Genomic DNA, 18,723 nt, shown 5'->3' on the forward strand with positions numbered 1-18,723 from the left:
TGTTTTGTTTATCATCTTTCTGGTCACCCAGATGTATTCAATTGCAATTTGCAAGCCTTGTTGTTGGACTAAATTTTCCCTTTAGTCAAAATTTAGTGTCAACCATTTCCTAGCGTTACTAGTATACCTGCTCAGCCTATGATCATCTACGATGTTTAACTAGCATTTTGCATGAAAATGGATGGACACAATATGATTGAATACTAGCAGAGGGAGATGAGTGTGCCCTTAATAACTTCCACATATTAAATTAGCTTTTAAAAGCAAAAGTTAACAGCCTTCGGCTTTAGGGAGTTGGCTTCCATGGGTGACCTTTTAATAAACACAGCCTCCCAACTAGGTTGGCCAGAAGGAGGATTTTTCCAATTACTAGATATGTGAAAACTGAGATGTAAACCACTTGCAAAGCATATGTATAGTGTATTCAAAGCTAGTAAAAGAATTTAGAAGAGAGGAAAGAAATAGAAAATTATAATGACATAGAGCCAGAACTATATGCATTGAGATAGAAATAGATGGTATAAGATAGTGATGTGTAGAAATTTATCATGCAACTATCCATATAAATTGAAGCTATACATTTAAGTGCAGTATAAGTCAACCATCATTATACCACATGATAAAGTAGATATCTAGAAAAATGAAACAGATTTGGGAGAGAAACCCAAAAGGAAACACACCAATTCCGGCCTAAGCTTATTGCTTTGTTGAATAGCAGAACTTTTCTCCCTCTGTCAATTTTGAAATCAAAGCTCTAGCCTACAATAAGAAATGGTTTAAGGTTTACATTAAAAATAAAAGATGTCACCAAAACACTGGTTAATTAAATCATTTTCTTTACTAGTTAGTCTGCTCAAGGATAAATATATGCTGGTATAGCCTTTGATTCTTGCCAGAATATCATAATAACTAGTGAACATTGCAAGCTACAACTATTACAAAATGCTGGGTTGACAACTTGAAATGATCAACAGAAAAGAGATGTTGCCTCATTAGTAAAGCATCTTATAATAAAAATCGAGTTGTCCTCTCGAGTCTTGACATCTTTTCCTTATCCAATAAATTGCTCATACATTATTTCAATGGTCACCCTTTCTTCAAAAATGGTTTACATAATATTAACATCAGAAACTCAAGGTAAATCTTTGTGAAACATTTTTGGACAAGGGGCAAATCGTTGCGAAATATTAGGAAATCCCACTAAGAGAAAACAAGACCAATGTCACATAATAGAAACACAACATGATATGGATAAGGGGGCAATTCTTAGAGAAAGAAAAGGATATATATGTTGACCTAGCTAAGTGGGCAAACTCAATCCCATTAAGTTCGGTACCTAGAGGTGATTAGGGCCATTTATGTCTTTTCTCATTAATATTTATCTATTTATATTTATTCTTGTATTTGCTTTCTAGTTGCTTTTGGTTTCAGACCTTATGTTTGATGTATTTGCTTTCTAGTACTTTGCTCATGTGTATTAGTCATTGCTTATGTGAAGATGTGTTATAAGCAAATTGCTAAACGACCAAACAACTCCTACCACTATCATATCATACTATATTTTTGTTAGGGAATTAAGTGTTTTTTACATCCTTGTTAACGGTTGACTGACGATAATAACTTTGTGTAAATCACATAGAGGTTAAATACTTAAGAATAAAGCCATATGAATAAGTTGAGCCTAATATGCTTAGCTTGGCTTAGCTCATTTAGAGCTTGAGCCGAGCTCAAGTCAGGCTCTTAACGGGCCATGCCTACGAGCCTCACGAGCCCACGAAATTCTTTGACAACCCCAGTGGAAATAGGAAAAAGCAAAAGTCTCCTTCCTCTCTTTCTCAAATCTTTGTACTCTTTAATCTTGTAAATTCTTCCCTTCTTTAATTCATAACTGGGCAAGCCCAGTTATTCTTGAAAAAAAACAGTTAGGCTGAATTGATTCCATTTACCTTAACATTAAAAACTTACTAAACTGTTTTAATGATTAAGGTTATTTTGCTCCTATAGGAGGTACTTTTAAGTACAATCTATATGTTCTATACCTATTCAGAAAACGACCATGAGACTGTTTTTAGGCATAAAAAGTGAAATGCAAATTTCCACATGTACCTCTTCTGTCTTTTTATTTTTTGGTACACAATCTCATTTTTTGACGGTACTAATAGAAGAGGGCATTTTAAGAGGTTTTTCTTAATTAATAAAGTCAATATGTTATGAAAAAATAAATAAAAATAATAATAATAATGGGTCTATGTGAAAATTGCAACCAAGGGAGGGGGGTCCGGTCTACCCACCTATTTTTTATTTTTTATTGACCTTACAAACTTCAATCTCATCATCTTGTTTCTGATTTTTGTTTTGACTAGTAACCCTGCAAGTTTTTAAGCAGAGGTTGACCATAAAAATTAACTATAATTGGCTTTAGACGATCTCTTGTTAGAACAAGGGTTAAACATTAAAGATGACTGACTGCATGATGCCATTTCTTGATTTGCGACTTAAACCACAAGTGAAGGTTGACTGACTGCTTGCTTCAGCTATATCAAGAAGATTGAATCTGTTATATAGCATTAGAATCATATATCCGCACGGAAGGAACAGTAATAACAGATATGGGAAAAGAAAAAGCTTGGTGGCTTATCATGAAGTTGGACATGCAATTTGTGGGTAAGGATTCTGCATATAATACTCTGAGTTAACTTTAACCTAACAATACCTAAGCCCCCGTTTATTTGTGGAATAGGAATAGGCTTCTTCTAGAATAAGCCTCCATCACCGAGCCCAATGCTGAGCTCCCTCAACTTCCGCACACTTCTCCTCCGATGAAGCATTGCGACCATGCTTTGTACGCCTCTCCTTCGACGAAGCACTATAACTACGCTTCGCACGCCTCTCCTCCGACAAAGCAATACGACAAAGCTTCGCACACTACTCTTCCGATGAAGCACTACAACCACGCTTCGCACACACTCTCTTTGCAGGAGCACATCTCTCCCATCTCTCCGATTAACTAGCATTAAACAAATATACATAGGAGGGTAAAAACGAAGTAGATTGTGGGGTTATAACTAAGAAAAGTGTGGGATTATAACCCTGTATACCTGCGCAATGCGATTTATAATCCCGCAATATCGCACAGTGCAAGATTCTTACCCCGCATACCAGCATATTACGGGGTTATGACCTCGCAGCGAGAGAACAAGTCTGCATCTTTCCACATGAAAAAATTTGACACAATACACTATTTACACAAATTATAATGTACAAATTACCTGCATGAATGTGGCATTTTTTCTTGCATTTCTCCATCGATGCGCACACCTAATTTGGTTGATAAGACTTCAAAGTACTGCCTTTCGACGTTTTTGTTGTAGATGCAAAGAGAAGTCATGCAAACTACAACTTAGAGCCACCGTCCTCCTCAACTGCGTTCTTAAGATGTCTGTGTTCTTAACAAAGAGGAGGAGTTTGTGTTCTTGAGATGAACACCGTGACTAAACAAATGTCTAATGATAAATCGAAGATATAAGTTAATCAAAGTTCTTAAGAGAAATGGGACTACGAATTTCATTATTGAGCATTGAAACTACAGAAATGTTCTAATGAATTGGAAAGATACTTGCTAAACATGTAAATATAAGGTGTTCTAACAAGTTCAAAGATATGGTCAGGTACTTTCTTGTTGTAAAAGTTTAATCCGAGCTTGTGGACCTTTATATATTCCAATATGTTCTATTAACCTGAGTTCTTGGTAGTTCCTAGAACTGTTCCAACAAATTTGTCTGGATTTGGCTCAAATTTCGCTAGTTAGATTATATTTTTAGAAGATTAACAAAAGGCATGATAACTGATTACTGTTGTTATGTGTTCAAGTTGATGTTGGGAAGAAGATCCAATGTTACTTCTTTATCTTTTAAGTATCAATCTAATGGATTTATGTCTTTTAAGATCAACCTTAACTTACAGGCCATGATGCTGTTTAAAAGGTTACCCTTGTCTCACGTGGCCAGGCACGTGGACTTACTTGGTTTATACCAGCGGATCATCTAACTTTGATCTCTAAGCAACAAAGAATTGTTGGTGGACTTGAAGGAAGAGCTGACGACGAGATTATATATATATATATATGAAGGAATGTCTGTAGATAAATTTCATTGCTTAGTTATTATTACAGATTTGATCAAGACAAGAGCTCACCCAAACTGCTGTTTTGTTGCAGCGGATGGCACGACAGGCTTAGTAGGTGAGCATACATGTTGTTGGAACGGCAAGTATGACCTAACCTAATGGAGAGTGTGAGGGAGATTAGCTCCATGTGAAGGAATCATCGTTGTATCGTGACCATTAATTATGAGGACTGCAATCCGGCAATCAGGAAAGATCCACTTTGCCAAGTCCTTGCGAGTCTGTCTAACCGAGTAGTTTGATGGCTTCCCGAATGGCCCCAGGAGATTGTATTTGGGGAGCCTGAAGTAATTACTGGCGCTGCTGGTGACTTGCAACAGACCACCGGGTTAGCCCCAGACAGGTAATTGCAATCCAATTAAACATTTATAAATCCTTGGCATATTTGATGAGCATGAATTATTCTCAGGAACATCTTTTCGCATGGTGGGTCACAAATATAAATCTTATTTTCTTTGCTTTGGCATATTCATAGGCTGTTTAACTGATAAGTTCCCAAAAATGCTATCAGTTGGTTATTGGATTTTCCAAGTTGAATTAGGTAAGTTTTCTCTTTTAAAAATGGCAAGTTCTAACATGAAACATACTGCAATTCAGCATACCTAATGTTTAAATGGAGTTGATAACATCTTAAACGACAAAGAACAACAACATCATCATCATATATCATTATTTGCGGATAGTTATAGCATATATGACAGCTTGATTTAATCTAATGTCCTTCACCAAATTAACTAGTGTCATGTCTTCTGTTATTAGTTCCTCTTTCCGCAGTTCTAATCTTCTTATCCCTCAAAGAACCCTCTACATCAGAAAAATCACTTCTCTGTACCAGTGCATTATGCAGCATCATTTAGACATGTAAAAACCACTCAGTTGATAATTAGTTGTCATCTATCATTGGTACCCTAAACTTGTGTTTAGATACAGCCTATTTTTACTATAAGCTCTTCTAATTTATACTAACCACGCTCATCTAAACTCAATTTTTGCATATGTATGAGAAGTTGAATCATGCAATTCAACAGAAATTTATGCTAAAAAGTGTTTTGTAAAATAATAATCAAATCTGCACTCCCCAAGTTAAAGCTTTTTAAACTGAGTCATAGTTGAGCTTCAATAGCTTGGAAGAACACACACAATACTAACGACAACATAAAAAAGCTTGGAAGATTGGAAGAAAGAAATACTTAAGTATCAACCTTACAAAGTTACAAATATAAGATTCCTTTTTCACATGAAAAGTGTTCTACACTTAAGTGCAGGAATTTTCCAAGACATCATAATGAAGATAAAAAGTGTAACCATTCAGAGCAATTAAAAAAAAAAGCTTTAGAAATGCTCAAGAATCAATTCTTGGGCATATTGGACTATTTCTTGTGATGCTTTCATTCCTATTGTTTTAGCACTAAAAGGAGGATATTAATTTTCTGCAGATGGTGACCACATTTGGTATGTTCGATGTCAGTCCATGGTCCTTTTATGGACTCATTGGTACACTCATCAAGAAGGAAACATTGACAGGTGCTGAATTCCGAGCAATTCTTTCTAAATTTGTAGGCATCCCTACTGAGAACCGGGTTCCTCAATCCACCCTTGCTGCTCTCCCTGCTTGAGCTTATAGCTGAGAGGTCTGTTGTGAAATAGTATATATATATATATATATATATATATATATATATATATATATATATATGTTATCATTCATAAGTCTGAAGGTTAGATATGAGTTGAATAAAAAATCAACCCTCTCTGAATATAAAGACACTTAGATCTTACTAAACTGTTAGCTAATATAGTAAGCTGTCTAGTATAAACTTTAAGTTATATACGTCGTCGAATAATTGCTCTAAACCAAACGCCGCCGAAACCTGCTTCAAGTCATCGCGTTACCGAGCTGCTCCTCTAAATTAATCGTACTATCAAGCCGTTAAGCCAAGCCAATAAACCATTAAACCAAGTTCTTCATAATATTATTTAAAGTTGGAGTCAAACTCATAATTTACTTAGTCATGAGGAAGGTAGCTACCACCTCTAGTAGAGTTGGTGGTGAAATAGTATAGTTGATGTTCATGCTTAAAATTTTGTGGTCATTATTAATCCCTTGCATCATGGCTGGATGTTTGATGTACAATCTGTATGAGATTTAATTGGTGTGGAAGTGTAACAATAATTACTTTTGTTACTACCTTGCATCAAAGTTATTGGACGAAGATTAGGGCCAGTTGTGCACCAGTGGAAGAAACTTGGACCCAGACATGCTGCTCACGATGTGATTCATGAAAGTTAGCGCAAAATATAAAGAATATTCAATAAATATAAGATGGAGTAAGTGTTATGTATGCTACGCTGCTATTATTGTTTAATAGAAATATAAATGAAAGATGGGATTACAACCGATGAAAGATGGGATTCTAACCCTGAAACTGCCTTTAATCAACTGAGCGTTATCCTGTTAGGCTATCTTAGGGCTGTTTGTTGTTAAAGAACACATACAGTTTGTAAGCCGATTTTGTGCAAACTATCCTTGTTTAGACCTCCTTTTTCAATTATTATTCTATGACTTCATGGGATCAGTTACAACTGCAACCCTGGTTTAAGACTCATGGGAAATAAATCTGCTTTCAAACCTTTGTTTCTTTAAATTCATCGCAGACAATATTATAACCCCTGCATTTGTTTTGTTGAGAAAATCCTGATTTTTTTTTAATGCCTCAAAACTACCCTGCTACTAATTTTCTTAAAACAAATCTTCTCATATGAAATTTTCGATCTTTCTTCTTATCTTATTTATCAAAAGCCTCATGTGGTTGTCTTTAAATACTGGTATATTATGGTAGCTTTAACATGAGAAGATGAAGATGCAAAATGGAATTTGATATAAGGCCCTAACTCGTCTTATGCTAGCTAAAGATTAAAGAAACACAAGGAGAAGCTGCTACAGCAACTTTTCTTCTTTTTGCTTAATGAAACAGCTAAGTGTTGAGCACATAATAAAAGATGTAACACGAAACAATTATTCCTCTTAAGCTCAAATATTCAATTTAAGAATATTTATAAGCATCTGTAAACAATTACTAGATATTTAAATCACAATATCAGTGAAAAGACCAACCTCCCCCACAAATATGTAACAATCTCAAGAGACACTGCACCAAGGCTGATGGTGCTCCATAGAAAAATGAAAGAATGTCCTGTTAACTCTTCCAGTCTGAAGATGCTGTATCTGCATCTCTGTTCTTCTGTAAATGTGAGCCTACACTGATAGGAACTGCAAAATGAAACACAATCAATTAAGGCCCGAATCCATCAATGGAGATCTTGAAGCAGCAAACTCATATATATGCATCCATCATCATTGGAAGCCTCGGGTGGATCCGGTGACTGGCAAAAAAGAGTTTTGAGTGGGCCAGCAATGAACTCTCATTTTAGAGAGCGTGAAATATCCAAGATGCAAGCCCCCATTTATTTTAGTAGCGGAGACTGTGACAAAATAAAAATGTGGTGCTTTTCAGTACCAGAGCACTAGAAGACTGGGCTCCATGTCACTCTTTTCATTCTTCTGCTGTAATAAATAGATTAAATAGAACGAGAGCAGTAAATGAAGCTATTAGAAATTACTCCACTTGTAGCAAGATTCCCAGATTTCTGGTGACTGCATGGTGATAACACACTACACCTATATCCAATATAGTTTTCTGCAAATAGATTGTTGCTGTCTTCGTTTAGTTGTTCAGCTGGTCCTCCAATATCTCTGGAAAAGGATCACATCCTTCCTCATGATAAGGCAAACCTGGATTTGAAAGAAAATTATTTATTCAGTACATAATGCAAAAGGAGCTGTATGTTACGTGCAATAACTCAGATGCTTCACATACAAATAATTATTAACAAAGAAATAAGCTGCTGAAGTTTTAAGTCAGATGATCACCAAAGTCCACTGATCGATGCATGTTAATGACTGATGAATATAGATCAAAGATCATCTCATTATTAGGCTATCAAAATGCAATATTGCTTTGCTTTTAATAACCTTAACATTTTGGAGATTCATAAAAGATGAAACAAAAGGATACCAAAAGAAAACCAGTACAAGTTCTTCAAGGAAAATCTTCTGACAGGATATTATTAGTACACAGTTCAACTAATTATATCTTGGAACTTCCTAAAAGACTTAAAGATGTCAAACATGACACGAAAGCAGATAATCTCAACAGGAAAAGATATGAAAAATAAACATCAATTTTAATTTATACAGTACTGATGTGTAAAGTGAAACATATTGGTGTATAAAAGTATTGTCTTCTATCAAGCTGCGCTCACTTGAATCTTGAGTAAGAGTAAAGGAAATAGATAATTATACCTAGAACCCCTCAACTATTGTCAAATTTTACATAACCTCCATCAATTTGTAGGTCCAAAGCCCATCGATGTCCAACCCAATAAAACTAGGCCAAAGCCCGACCCGACACAAAAGATTGGAAAGTGGCCCATTTAATTTTGTAAAAGAAATAAATATATGAGAGGCCAACTATACAATTTGGCCCCCTAAAAGAATTTATTTTATTTATAATGAGATTTTAAATCAATTGAGGCTTAGCTTGGCTCGCCGCAATTGGCCCACCCAATAACATGAGCATGGACTTGAACCCAGTACAAAACTAGCTTAGGATTGAATCAGGCAAACCCTTGTCCAGACCTTGTCTTGTTTTCTTTTTTTGGATGGACCCAAGCCTAAACCGGTCCATTAACACCCCTATTTATTTTTCTAACACATTGACCCCTTCAACAATGTAAAATCCACTAAACATTTCTTCTAGCACATTAAATAGTTGAGGGGATCAAAATGTCAAAAAAATAAATAAATAAGAGGGTATATGTGAAAACGGGCAATAGTCAGGTGTTTATGTGTAATTAACCCTAAAGGAAATGAAATAATAAGCAGACAAAATTATTAGTGACAAAACAAAATCACAAATGTCTAAAGAATCAGAAATTTGATATGTAAATCATATGTCCTTCCCTTGAGGAAAATAAGAATGACTTCCATTATTTACATAGTAAGGTTTTGAAACTCGATATTGAGATCGGAATTGGCCGTCCAAAAATAAAACGATACATATTGGTCATATCGGCCGCCTATATCGGATCAGACTATTTTTTAATAAAATAAAATTCTAAATATTATCTAAAAATGTTGATAAATTTTTAAAAATTTAGAAAAATTGTAAAAAAATAAGAAAAAAATAATTACTCACATATAAAACTTAAAAATCTTTCTTCCTTCCTTTCTTCTTCCCTATCCCTCTTACTGTTGGTCTATTGTATCTCCCATTCTCTCCCTCACTCTCTCTCTCTTCCTACTCTCTCTCTCTCTCTACTGCAACAAGCAGCTCTCTTTCTTCCTTACTCTTTCTTTCTCTTTCTTTCTCTCTCGTTCTGCAGTAGGCCTGATACCCGAAATAGATCAGGTATCAGCCAATACCATAGCCAAAACCAGCCAACTAGCTAGTTTTTGGCCTGAAAGTAGCATAAGCACAACATAAATATATAAAATCTCTATCTCTACTACATTTGCCTGTGCTTATGTACATTAAATAACACAAAACTTGATTTGCATCATAAGGTTATACATAATTACAAAGCTTTATAGAGCAATTACCTTATGTTCGTGAATAGGTATGATTGAAAAATGATTTACACTATAAAGTTGGCTTACATAAATTTCTACAATGCCATGAGATTCAATAATCATAATACTATCCTCCATACCATTGTTATAAAGACAATTCGTACAGTCGTTTATGCACCCGAATATGTGTTTCAGTCCTTATGCCACCACAGATAGGACTAACTTGCATGACTTATCAAGTTATAATCATATTATTTCTCTAGAAACAATAGATTCTTACGTAGAGAAGTGTATCTCTTGAATATCTATCTTCGAGAGCTACTAATTTCTTTTGAATTTCTAGTTGCAATTTTCTATGTTTATAATTTATGGTCATTTTAAATGCTGACTGCATATGCATATGCATATGCATGGGGATATGTGTTATTAAGTAACCATGGCCGCGTTTTAGAACATTGCTCCAATACGGATTAAAGAGTACTACTTTATATTTATATCCTCTGAGTTTTTGACCGATTTGTTATACCTGACAAAACTTATGACCACTCTAATATAGTTTTTAATGTATTTACCAAAGCACCATAGTTTTTGCCAAGCATGCTGCCGCGTTCATTTAGTCGAAAAATAAGATAATCAATGGATAGTGTTATACCCATTTTTGATCCATAGTTTAGAGGAGAGTTATCCTTAATTATGTTTTTTGTGTTTGGTTCTAATAATAAGATAGAGGGTGCCATGGGTAAGGAGGTATTTGGTTGTTAAAATATAAATAAGAAGGATTAAGAACAATTATCAAAAATACCTTTGATGCTTTTAAAACAGTGTAGGTGTTTTTTATTTTTAGGGGTATTTAGTAAATATCTATGTTAATGTTAAATATGGCTAGTCTCATCTCCTTTATTCCAACTCCAAGTTGGAATAGGAAGTAGATATAGCAAATTGGTCAACCAATAATAACTCTTTGGTAGTTATAGCAAATTGGCCAAAATCTCTACATCCTCCTCTATATAATATTTTAATGCTGCTATAGTATATTATGTGCATCCTAGTGTTCTCTCTAGTTATGCAACAGAATCACATGAGGCAGTTTACCACCAGATTGTGAAGAGTAAGATAGTGTGAAAGACAAACTCACTTGCCACACATGAACCCACATGTATGTCTGGAATTGCTGCTACCATATGCTGAAATTAGATCGATAGTATCTGTAAAAATGAATAAAGAGTTTTGATTAGTAATAGAATTGAAGCATGTACAAACAGGACCCAAAGATTGAACTAATGTACCATGCATACTTTTCCTCATGATCCTATACCAAATGGTACTCTCAATAAACTAGAAATGCAGATTGTTCCTTTGCAGGCAGAATTTCTGCTTTTACCAGTTTGCAGAAAATGGAAATATGCTGAGAAGACTTCCATATTTTCAACTCTTTCTCGAGGATCACTAGATATTGACCCAATCTGATAGAACATGTATGAACATGCAGTAATTTGGAGTGTTATAAATGAATTTAATGACTCATAGAAGATGATAAAAACACATTACAGTGACCGAAACAGTATACACACGAGACGACTTTATCAGACCAATGGAGAATTAATGGAGTTCAAATGCATTTTGGATTGGAAAACAGTAGCTAGCCAGAATTGGAAAAGGAACCACCATTAAAATGAGATAAACAAATATAGTTAATCCTACCTATGTAGCATGAAAGCCTGCTGCCATCAATTAGCTGCTGCATCAATGATATCAGGAGAAGATAATCAAGACACAACGTGGACTTGAGAAATTCTTGGCAGGTCAGAAAACTATTGAAATCCAATGGAGCCACGCCAGTTTACTACATGAAGCTAGCCCTGCCATCTGAGTCTGGCAAAGAACAATGTAAGCTGTATCCTGTTAGATTAGATTTTGTGCCACTTGATTCCAGGAGAAAACAGCATCAGTGGTGTCTTTGTAATTTGGCCTCTGTAAGCTAAAGCACCACATTGCAAGGCCACTTTACGAGGCCTTAAGACCACCTAAGTATTGGCCATATAAACATGGTTCAAGTGTAACCTAAGTTTTATCCTGACAGCTTAGATATCCTCACTGGTGTCCTTGTAGTTTAGCCTCTGTAAGCCAAAGCACAAAGTAGCCAGGTCCCTTGGGATGTCATAAGAACACCCAAGAATTGGCCATATAAACATAGTTCAAGCATAATCTAACAACTCTGGTCACCTGAGGCAGCATCACCTATTGGGTGAGGAACCATACCCCTTCTTCTCATATCATTTTGTAAATCTAAGACTTCATCCATATTGCCCAACTTGTTGTACTTGCTTATCAGACAATTATAAACTGCTTCATCAGGAACAATACCTTCACTAATCATCTCTGCCAGCATTGCCCTTGCTTCTTGCATCCTATCAAAATTACAGAATCCCCATATAAGAGAAGTATAAGCATACAGATCGAGCTCCAGACCATTCTCAACCATTTTGTTCTTCAACATAAAGGCATCCTCAAGATTACCCTGCTTCAAATATCCATCTATCAGAGAAGTGTATGAAACTTTGTCTGGAGCCATACCCTTAACCACCATTTCATCAAACAGTTCTACTGCCTGTTGTAAGCAGCCATTTTTGCAAAGACCATCAATGAGGGCTGTGTAAGCCAATATATTAGGTTGCATACCCAAGTCTCTCATCTTATCAAAATGATAGATAGCTTCACGAACAGAACCTTCTTTACATAATCCATCAACTAATGCACAGTATGTAACAATAGTTGGAACCAAGCCAGAATCCAGCATCTTGTGAAGCAGAAAAAGTGCTTCTGATGCTTTTCCTGTTTTGAAGCAAGCATCCATTATAGTAGTATAGATGACATGATTAGGTTTCAACCCATATTCATCCATCTCTTGGATCAAAATCTTAGCTTCATCAACCTTTCCGTCATTACATAGGCCCCAAATAAGGGTGCCATACATTGAAATATCAGGTTTCATTCCTTTATCCATCATTTCAGCTAGAAGACTCATCGCCCTCTCTACATTCTTATTCATGAACTGCCCATGAATAAGAGCAGTGTACATTAACTGGTTGGGAGCCAAACCAGCCGTCTCCATGACCCCAAACACCTCTTCTGCTTCCACAACCTTCCCTTCTCTACAGAGGCCATCAATCAAAGCTGTGTAGGTCACAACATTCAACTCTACTCTTCCCTGCACCATTTCATCGACCAGCATGAGTGCTTCCCTAAGATTTCCAGCCTTGCAGTTGCCATCAATCAGAGAAGTATAGGTGAACTCATTCGGCATCAAGCCTCTCATTCTCATGTCCACAAAAAACTTGATCGCCTCCTGCATCATACCTTCCTTGCAGAGGGCATCAATGAACGTACTAAAAGTGACTACATTAGGCTTAATACCGTTTTTCTTCATCTCACTAAGGTACTGGAATGCCTTGGGTAGCTTCCCAAACTTACAGAAACAATTGATTAGTGCATTGTAAGTTATAACATCCGGCATGCACCCAACCTCTCTCATCTCAACCAAAAGACGCTCAGCTTCCTCCAATACCCCGCATTTCCCATTGCCATCTATGAGAGAATTATAAGTGACCAAATCCGGGAGACAACCGAGCTCCTTCATTTTCCCAAAAACTCCAGTTGCAGCCTCCAAATCCCCTTCCTTGCACAAGAAATCGATCATAATATTAAACGTAAACACCGTTGGAGCCATGTCCGAACCAATCACATCATCAAAAAACCTCTTTGATAGCTCCCCCCGCCCTGATCTCGTGAGCCCCTGAAGCAAATTGTTGCAAGATCGCAACTTTGGCAAAATTTTAAAGTCTCTCATCCTATAGAAGCATTCCGTTGCTTCCTCGAGAAATCCTAATTCCATAAAGACCCCAAAGAACGCATCAAAGACTCCGTGCCCTGAATTCTGGCACGCCCTCGCAGTGGCCCGGAGTATATCGATCAAATTGTCAAAAATAGGAGATGATCGGGTGGACAAGATGAGATCTTTGAGGATTTGATGGGCTTGGGAATACATCTGGCCGCGGAAGAGCACGTGGGCGGCGATGCAGCGGGACTCGGCGGTGTGGCAGAAGCCGGGCTGGCTACCAACCCAGACGAAGAAGCGGAAGGCAGAGTGCGGGTCCCGACGAAGGGAGCAGAGGACGCGGGAAACACGAAGAGGGGCTAAGGACGAGGAGAGGAGGCCGATGAGGCGGGGGTCGGACAACCGGCCGCCGGCGACGAGTCCGGCAATAGGGTCGGAGTCGGCACCGATGCCTGGGTGGTGGGAAAATGTGCGGGAGGAGAAGAGTACGGCAGCGGTGGCGGCGAGGGACAGGAGGAGGGGTTCGCTAGGGTTCCGGCGAGGGAGAAGAAGGTAGTGGGAGGTGAGGAGACCGCGGGTGAGCATAAGCATACTTCGACCCCCGTTAATACGAGGGGGACGAAGTTGCTCCGCGGCGATCTTTAGGTCGGGAAGCGGAGGAGGAAGATGAACCCTTCCCCTTCTGCCATTGGAGCAGCTAGGGGCTCTTGGTAGGGTTTTGGGTTTTTGAACTGAGACTATGATGGTGGGCTTCAACTTTGTAGAAAAGGCCACATAGCCTTTATGTGTGTGTATGTGTATATATATATAATTTACGAAAATTAAAAAACACCTTGTATTTTGATTTTATTATAGATATTTTGCATTCGACCCGCATTTTAGATAAAATCATCAAAAATACCCCAGCATTAGTTTTTTTAACCGAAGTAAATTATATGCATTAGTTGAATTAACCGTAGGTATAGAATAATTAAAATACCCTCGCTACTGAGCCAAAATAAAAACATGGGATATGACTCAGAGTGTTTTCGATAAGGGGCAATTTAGATACTTAAAATTTTTAATTTCAAAATTTATGAAATATTAGGTTAAATTTAACTTAGGGTATTTTTGAGTATAAACTCATAATGTAGGGTTAGAATAATAAATATTAATAAGATATTGTGTAAATAATAATAAAAGCAAAATTTAAAGTGTTTTCGATCAATTTTCCTATAGTTTATTACCACACAATCAGAAGGACATACAATCATCAAGAGTTAATCGAGTCAATTTATTCAGGTTAATATGACCTCATGTAAAGCCTCATATTAGGTTTTTCTCAAAAATATAAAAGCCTAATAATTTTGTATAATTAAGATAGATCTAAAATTTTTTTCCTGCCAATTTCTATGTTGCTGCTAAAGTTGATATTATTAAAGCCATTGAGATGAACAAAAAGACCTTTCCTTTTAAATATTTAGAGGCCAAATTTATCCTAAGCATCTTTTGATTAAAGACTCAAGTCTCAAAACAAGTGAGCTATGATTTTTGTGAAGGCCCTCTATGAGCAATTCTAAAGAGATTTTGGCATTTTCCTATCCTTTCTTCCTTGTGACCTAATGGGTGAGAGTGGAGCTTCAACTCAACCTTCCCTAAACTCACCCATGCCTCCGACCTAGTGGAGACTATTTCTCGGGCTATTTTTGGTATGGTCTCAGCTATTGAAGACAAGCGTGATGCCAAACCCTACTAATCCTCTAGAGAAGAGCTTTATTAAACCAGTAGGAAGTCTCATATATGTGGGCCCAAGCGATGCTTAGGAATGCTCTGTCCAACCTTCGTCATCTCCCAAAGAAGACTTGGACCATTTTGAGTCATACTATGAGCATGATAAGTGATGATGCTTTTGAATATGTGGATATTGATCTTGATTTCCTCGAGCAAAGCTGCGAAGAGTAGATGTTTGGCTTATACAGTAAGTTTTTGGGTAAGCCTGATCCTATCTCTATCCTTTGTGAAATCTTGGACAAAATTTCGTTAGTGTTGGGATTGTTCCTTGCCTTTGATATGTAAAAAATATTATTTTAAATCTAGATGAATTTCAAGAAGGATATGATTAGGTTCTCACTAAAGGACCCTAGATTATTCGAGGGCAAGTACTCAATTTGGTGTTTTGTATTGTATCAAACCTCCCCACATGGTAGTGATCCAACCAAACATTTTGATTCTAGTGGGACCCGTAAAGGCCTCCAGAGATGCGAGCTAGTGGCAAACATTGCATCTATTCCCAAGCACCTAGGAATGGAACATCCATAAATAACTAAAAATGGGAACAAGCTTCTAAGGAGGTAATTCGCTCTGCCCTAGTCTGGGTTAGATTTTTTGACCTCCCTCTCGAGTAATGGAGACTAAATATCCCCACTAACATTGTGCTGAAACTAGGTCATCTCCTTCAAGTTGATGAGACCATCGTTACTTGAGCTAGAAGCTAGTATGCACGTATGTGCATTGACTTGGACTTTTCTAAGCCACTCCGACAAGCCCTCTCAATTGGGATTGGGAACCGTGGTGTCTCTATTAAATTTATATATGAAGATCAACTAAAGTTTTATTTTGCTTGTTATTGTGATGGGCATTGGGTGGCTGAGTGCCTTAATATAAAAGAAAGGCTATGCAATATGACCTTAGGTTAGGGTTCTCTCAAAAGGACTAGAGGTCAGCCAAAGGATGGAGAAAATAGTTTCTCGGCCTAGGGTGCCCTAGTTTGGCTAGTTGGCCTGTTAGAGCTTTTGGGTGTCTTGTGCCCTAGTTTGGCTAGCTGGCCTGCCACTTATCTACAAAGAGGCTCAAGGATTTAGGTTGGAGATATGTCAAATGGGCGAAAGCTCTAGACTAATTTGAGTTTGGTTGGATCAGCTAAAGCTTTGGGCTGGTTCAGGCCCTTAAGAGTGGAGATTGGAGTTGAAATTTGGTATGAAAGATATGATAAATCTTACTTATATTTAATATACTTGTCATATCTTTATCATTCAAAATTTAATCTATATTATTTTAAATATGTTTAAAAGCTTATCCAACTATTTACAACTTTATATCTAATAAGGATTGTCAAATTCAATATTTAATTTGGTCAAATATGATAAAAGAAATAGCGATTGCACTTTAATTAAGTTCGTAGAAAGATTAAGTGCGTAAGTTAAAATTATATACAAGTAAAATGCAATTATTTTTCTTATATTTAGCTAACAATCTTCATTGGACCGTACCTTACCACTTAGGCTCAAACTTGTGATGAACTATCTCATCTCAATGTCGTTTGGCATGCATACTCAATCAAGCCAAACAAGACCGGTCATCCCAAGGAAAGATAAGAGAATGGCCGGTTCATTGAGTGTGGAATAAGAGTGTAACAACCTATCCTTAAAATAAAATAAAATTTTTTAATTTTTGCATGGTACGACGTGGTCGGCCACAATGTGGCCGGCCTTGTGCCATGCTAGGGTGGCGCGAGCTGAGGGTGCCACGCACCGCTAGCTACCGGCACGGCCTAGTGCTAGCTCTGGTGGGCCTACCAGCGCTGCAGCCGCAGCGCCGATGTCCCCACCACCTCTCTCTCCCCATTTAAATCTCTCTCTATCCCTCTCTCTCCCCCCTCTTGCTGACGCTGGCCTACCATCGCTGTCACCGTCGTCGTCGCCAAGGTGAGCTCTTCTCCTTACTTCTCCTCTTCCTCTCTCTCTCTCTCTTCTCTCTCTCCCCCCTCTCTCTCTCCTCTCTCTCTCTCTCCTCTCTCTCTCTCTCCCTCTCTCTTTCTCGCCCTCTCTCTTTCTTGCCTGTGGGCTTGGGCTAGCTAGAGCCGAGCCGACGGCGAGAGACTGGCCGCTTGCTAGCCACCAGCGACCGGTGTCCTTCTCGGCGGCGGCGGTCCTCCCCTCCCTTCTTTTCTTCCTCTTTTCTTCTTCTTTTTCTTCCTTCTTTCTTCTTTTTCTTTCTCTTTTTCTTCCTTCTTTCTTCTTTTTCTTTCTCTTTTTCTTCCTTTCTTCTTCTCCTTTCTTAGCTTCTTCTCTCTTCTATTATTTATTTTATTTTATGTTTGTTTATTTATTTAGTTAGGTATTGCTTTCTTAATTAATGCAGATAAATTATTTAGACATTAATTATGTTCATAATAATATATATTCTTCAACATGATGATTATTAATTATAATTAGTATAATTAATGATTAATTAGTTTATAACTATTACACATAAATATAGGTTATACTTATATTTATTTATTTATTTATATTAGATTTATGTACTAATATTCATAGTATATGCATTTTAAGTAAATTTAACAATTTATTATATACTATTGTGTGTAGAATAAGATACTAGTTTTATTAATTAATTAATTTATTATTTTGCATAATTAGGTAAATACTATATAATTTCTGATTAATCAAGATAGTGTAAGAATTATAAATTTATCATAAAATAGATCTTATCTATACTTATATATTATGTATAATTATTTAGCTTTTACTTTATGATTATATATTTAGAATATTTTAAATAAAAAGAAACAAACATTTCTCCTTATATTATAACTAGCATTTTATGATAATAGTATAATTATAGTATTTGAATCGTATCTATAATATAGATCTAGTTATGTAATAAAAAATAAAAAGAAGTGATTCCAAAACCTAATAAACTTTTATATTTTACTTGAATTAATTCTAATTAGATAAACAACTAATTTCATGGTACTTAAATATTTTCAAATCCCGAACCCCCTTATGTGAGACCCCGTTGACCCTGTCGATGAGTTGACATTTGATTGACGAATGTGAAAGATACGTGGTTTATGTCTTCTGATCAGACTATGAGTAATCTTATCTCTTAGACGCATTTCTCAAATTATGATATTTTATATATTTATGTATATGCATGTTTTGGCCTCTAACATAATAATATGACTTTTATTAAGAGATGATAACACTCGAGCATATTTTTATCATGCATGTAATTAGGCTGATCTTAGATATGAGTATGATGATGATAAATATAGATGATTAACGATGACTATGCTATTATAATTTTATGTCCA

The 18,723-nt window shown here is 36.6% G+C and overlaps 1 protein-coding gene and 1 long non-coding RNA gene across 3 annotated transcripts; one reads left to right on the forward strand and one right to left on the reverse strand.

Annotated features, from left to right (window-relative positions):
- Positions 1–4,098: 4,098 nt before the first annotated feature.
- LOC140789607 (uncharacterized) lies at positions 4,099–6,723 on the forward strand. Of its 2 annotated transcripts, XR_012109214.1 has the most exons (3): positions 4,099–4,133; positions 4,217–4,525; positions 5,619–6,723. It is a non-coding gene; the product is annotated as an uncharacterized lncRNA (long non-coding RNA). The 2 variants fall into 2 exon arrangements; XR_012109213.1 differs by lacking the exon at positions 4,099–4,133 and having other exon boundaries at positions 4,165–4,525.
- Positions 6,724–7,185: 462 nt separating this feature from the next.
- On the reverse strand, positions 7,186–14,405 carry LOC140789606 (uncharacterized). The gene is made up of 3 exons (XM_073139373.1): positions 11,516–14,405; positions 10,950–11,019; positions 7,186–7,975 (listed from the first exon to the last, which is right to left on the reverse strand). Exon 1 carries the CDS (start codon positions 14,238–14,240, stop codon positions 12,021–12,023), a length of 2,220 nt encoding a protein of 739 aa, XP_072995474.1. The 5' UTR covers positions 14,241–14,405; the 3' UTR covers positions 7,186–7,975; positions 10,950–11,019; positions 11,516–12,020.
- Positions 14,406–18,723: the final 4,318 nt, after the last annotated feature.

The sequence above is a fragment of the Typha latifolia genome, chromosome 5 (genome assembly GCF_019914945.1).
Source record: "Typha latifolia isolate L0001 chromosome 5, TyphaL0001v2, whole genome shotgun sequence".
NCBI lineage: Eukaryota > Viridiplantae > Streptophyta > Magnoliopsida > Poales > Typhaceae > Typha > Typha latifolia.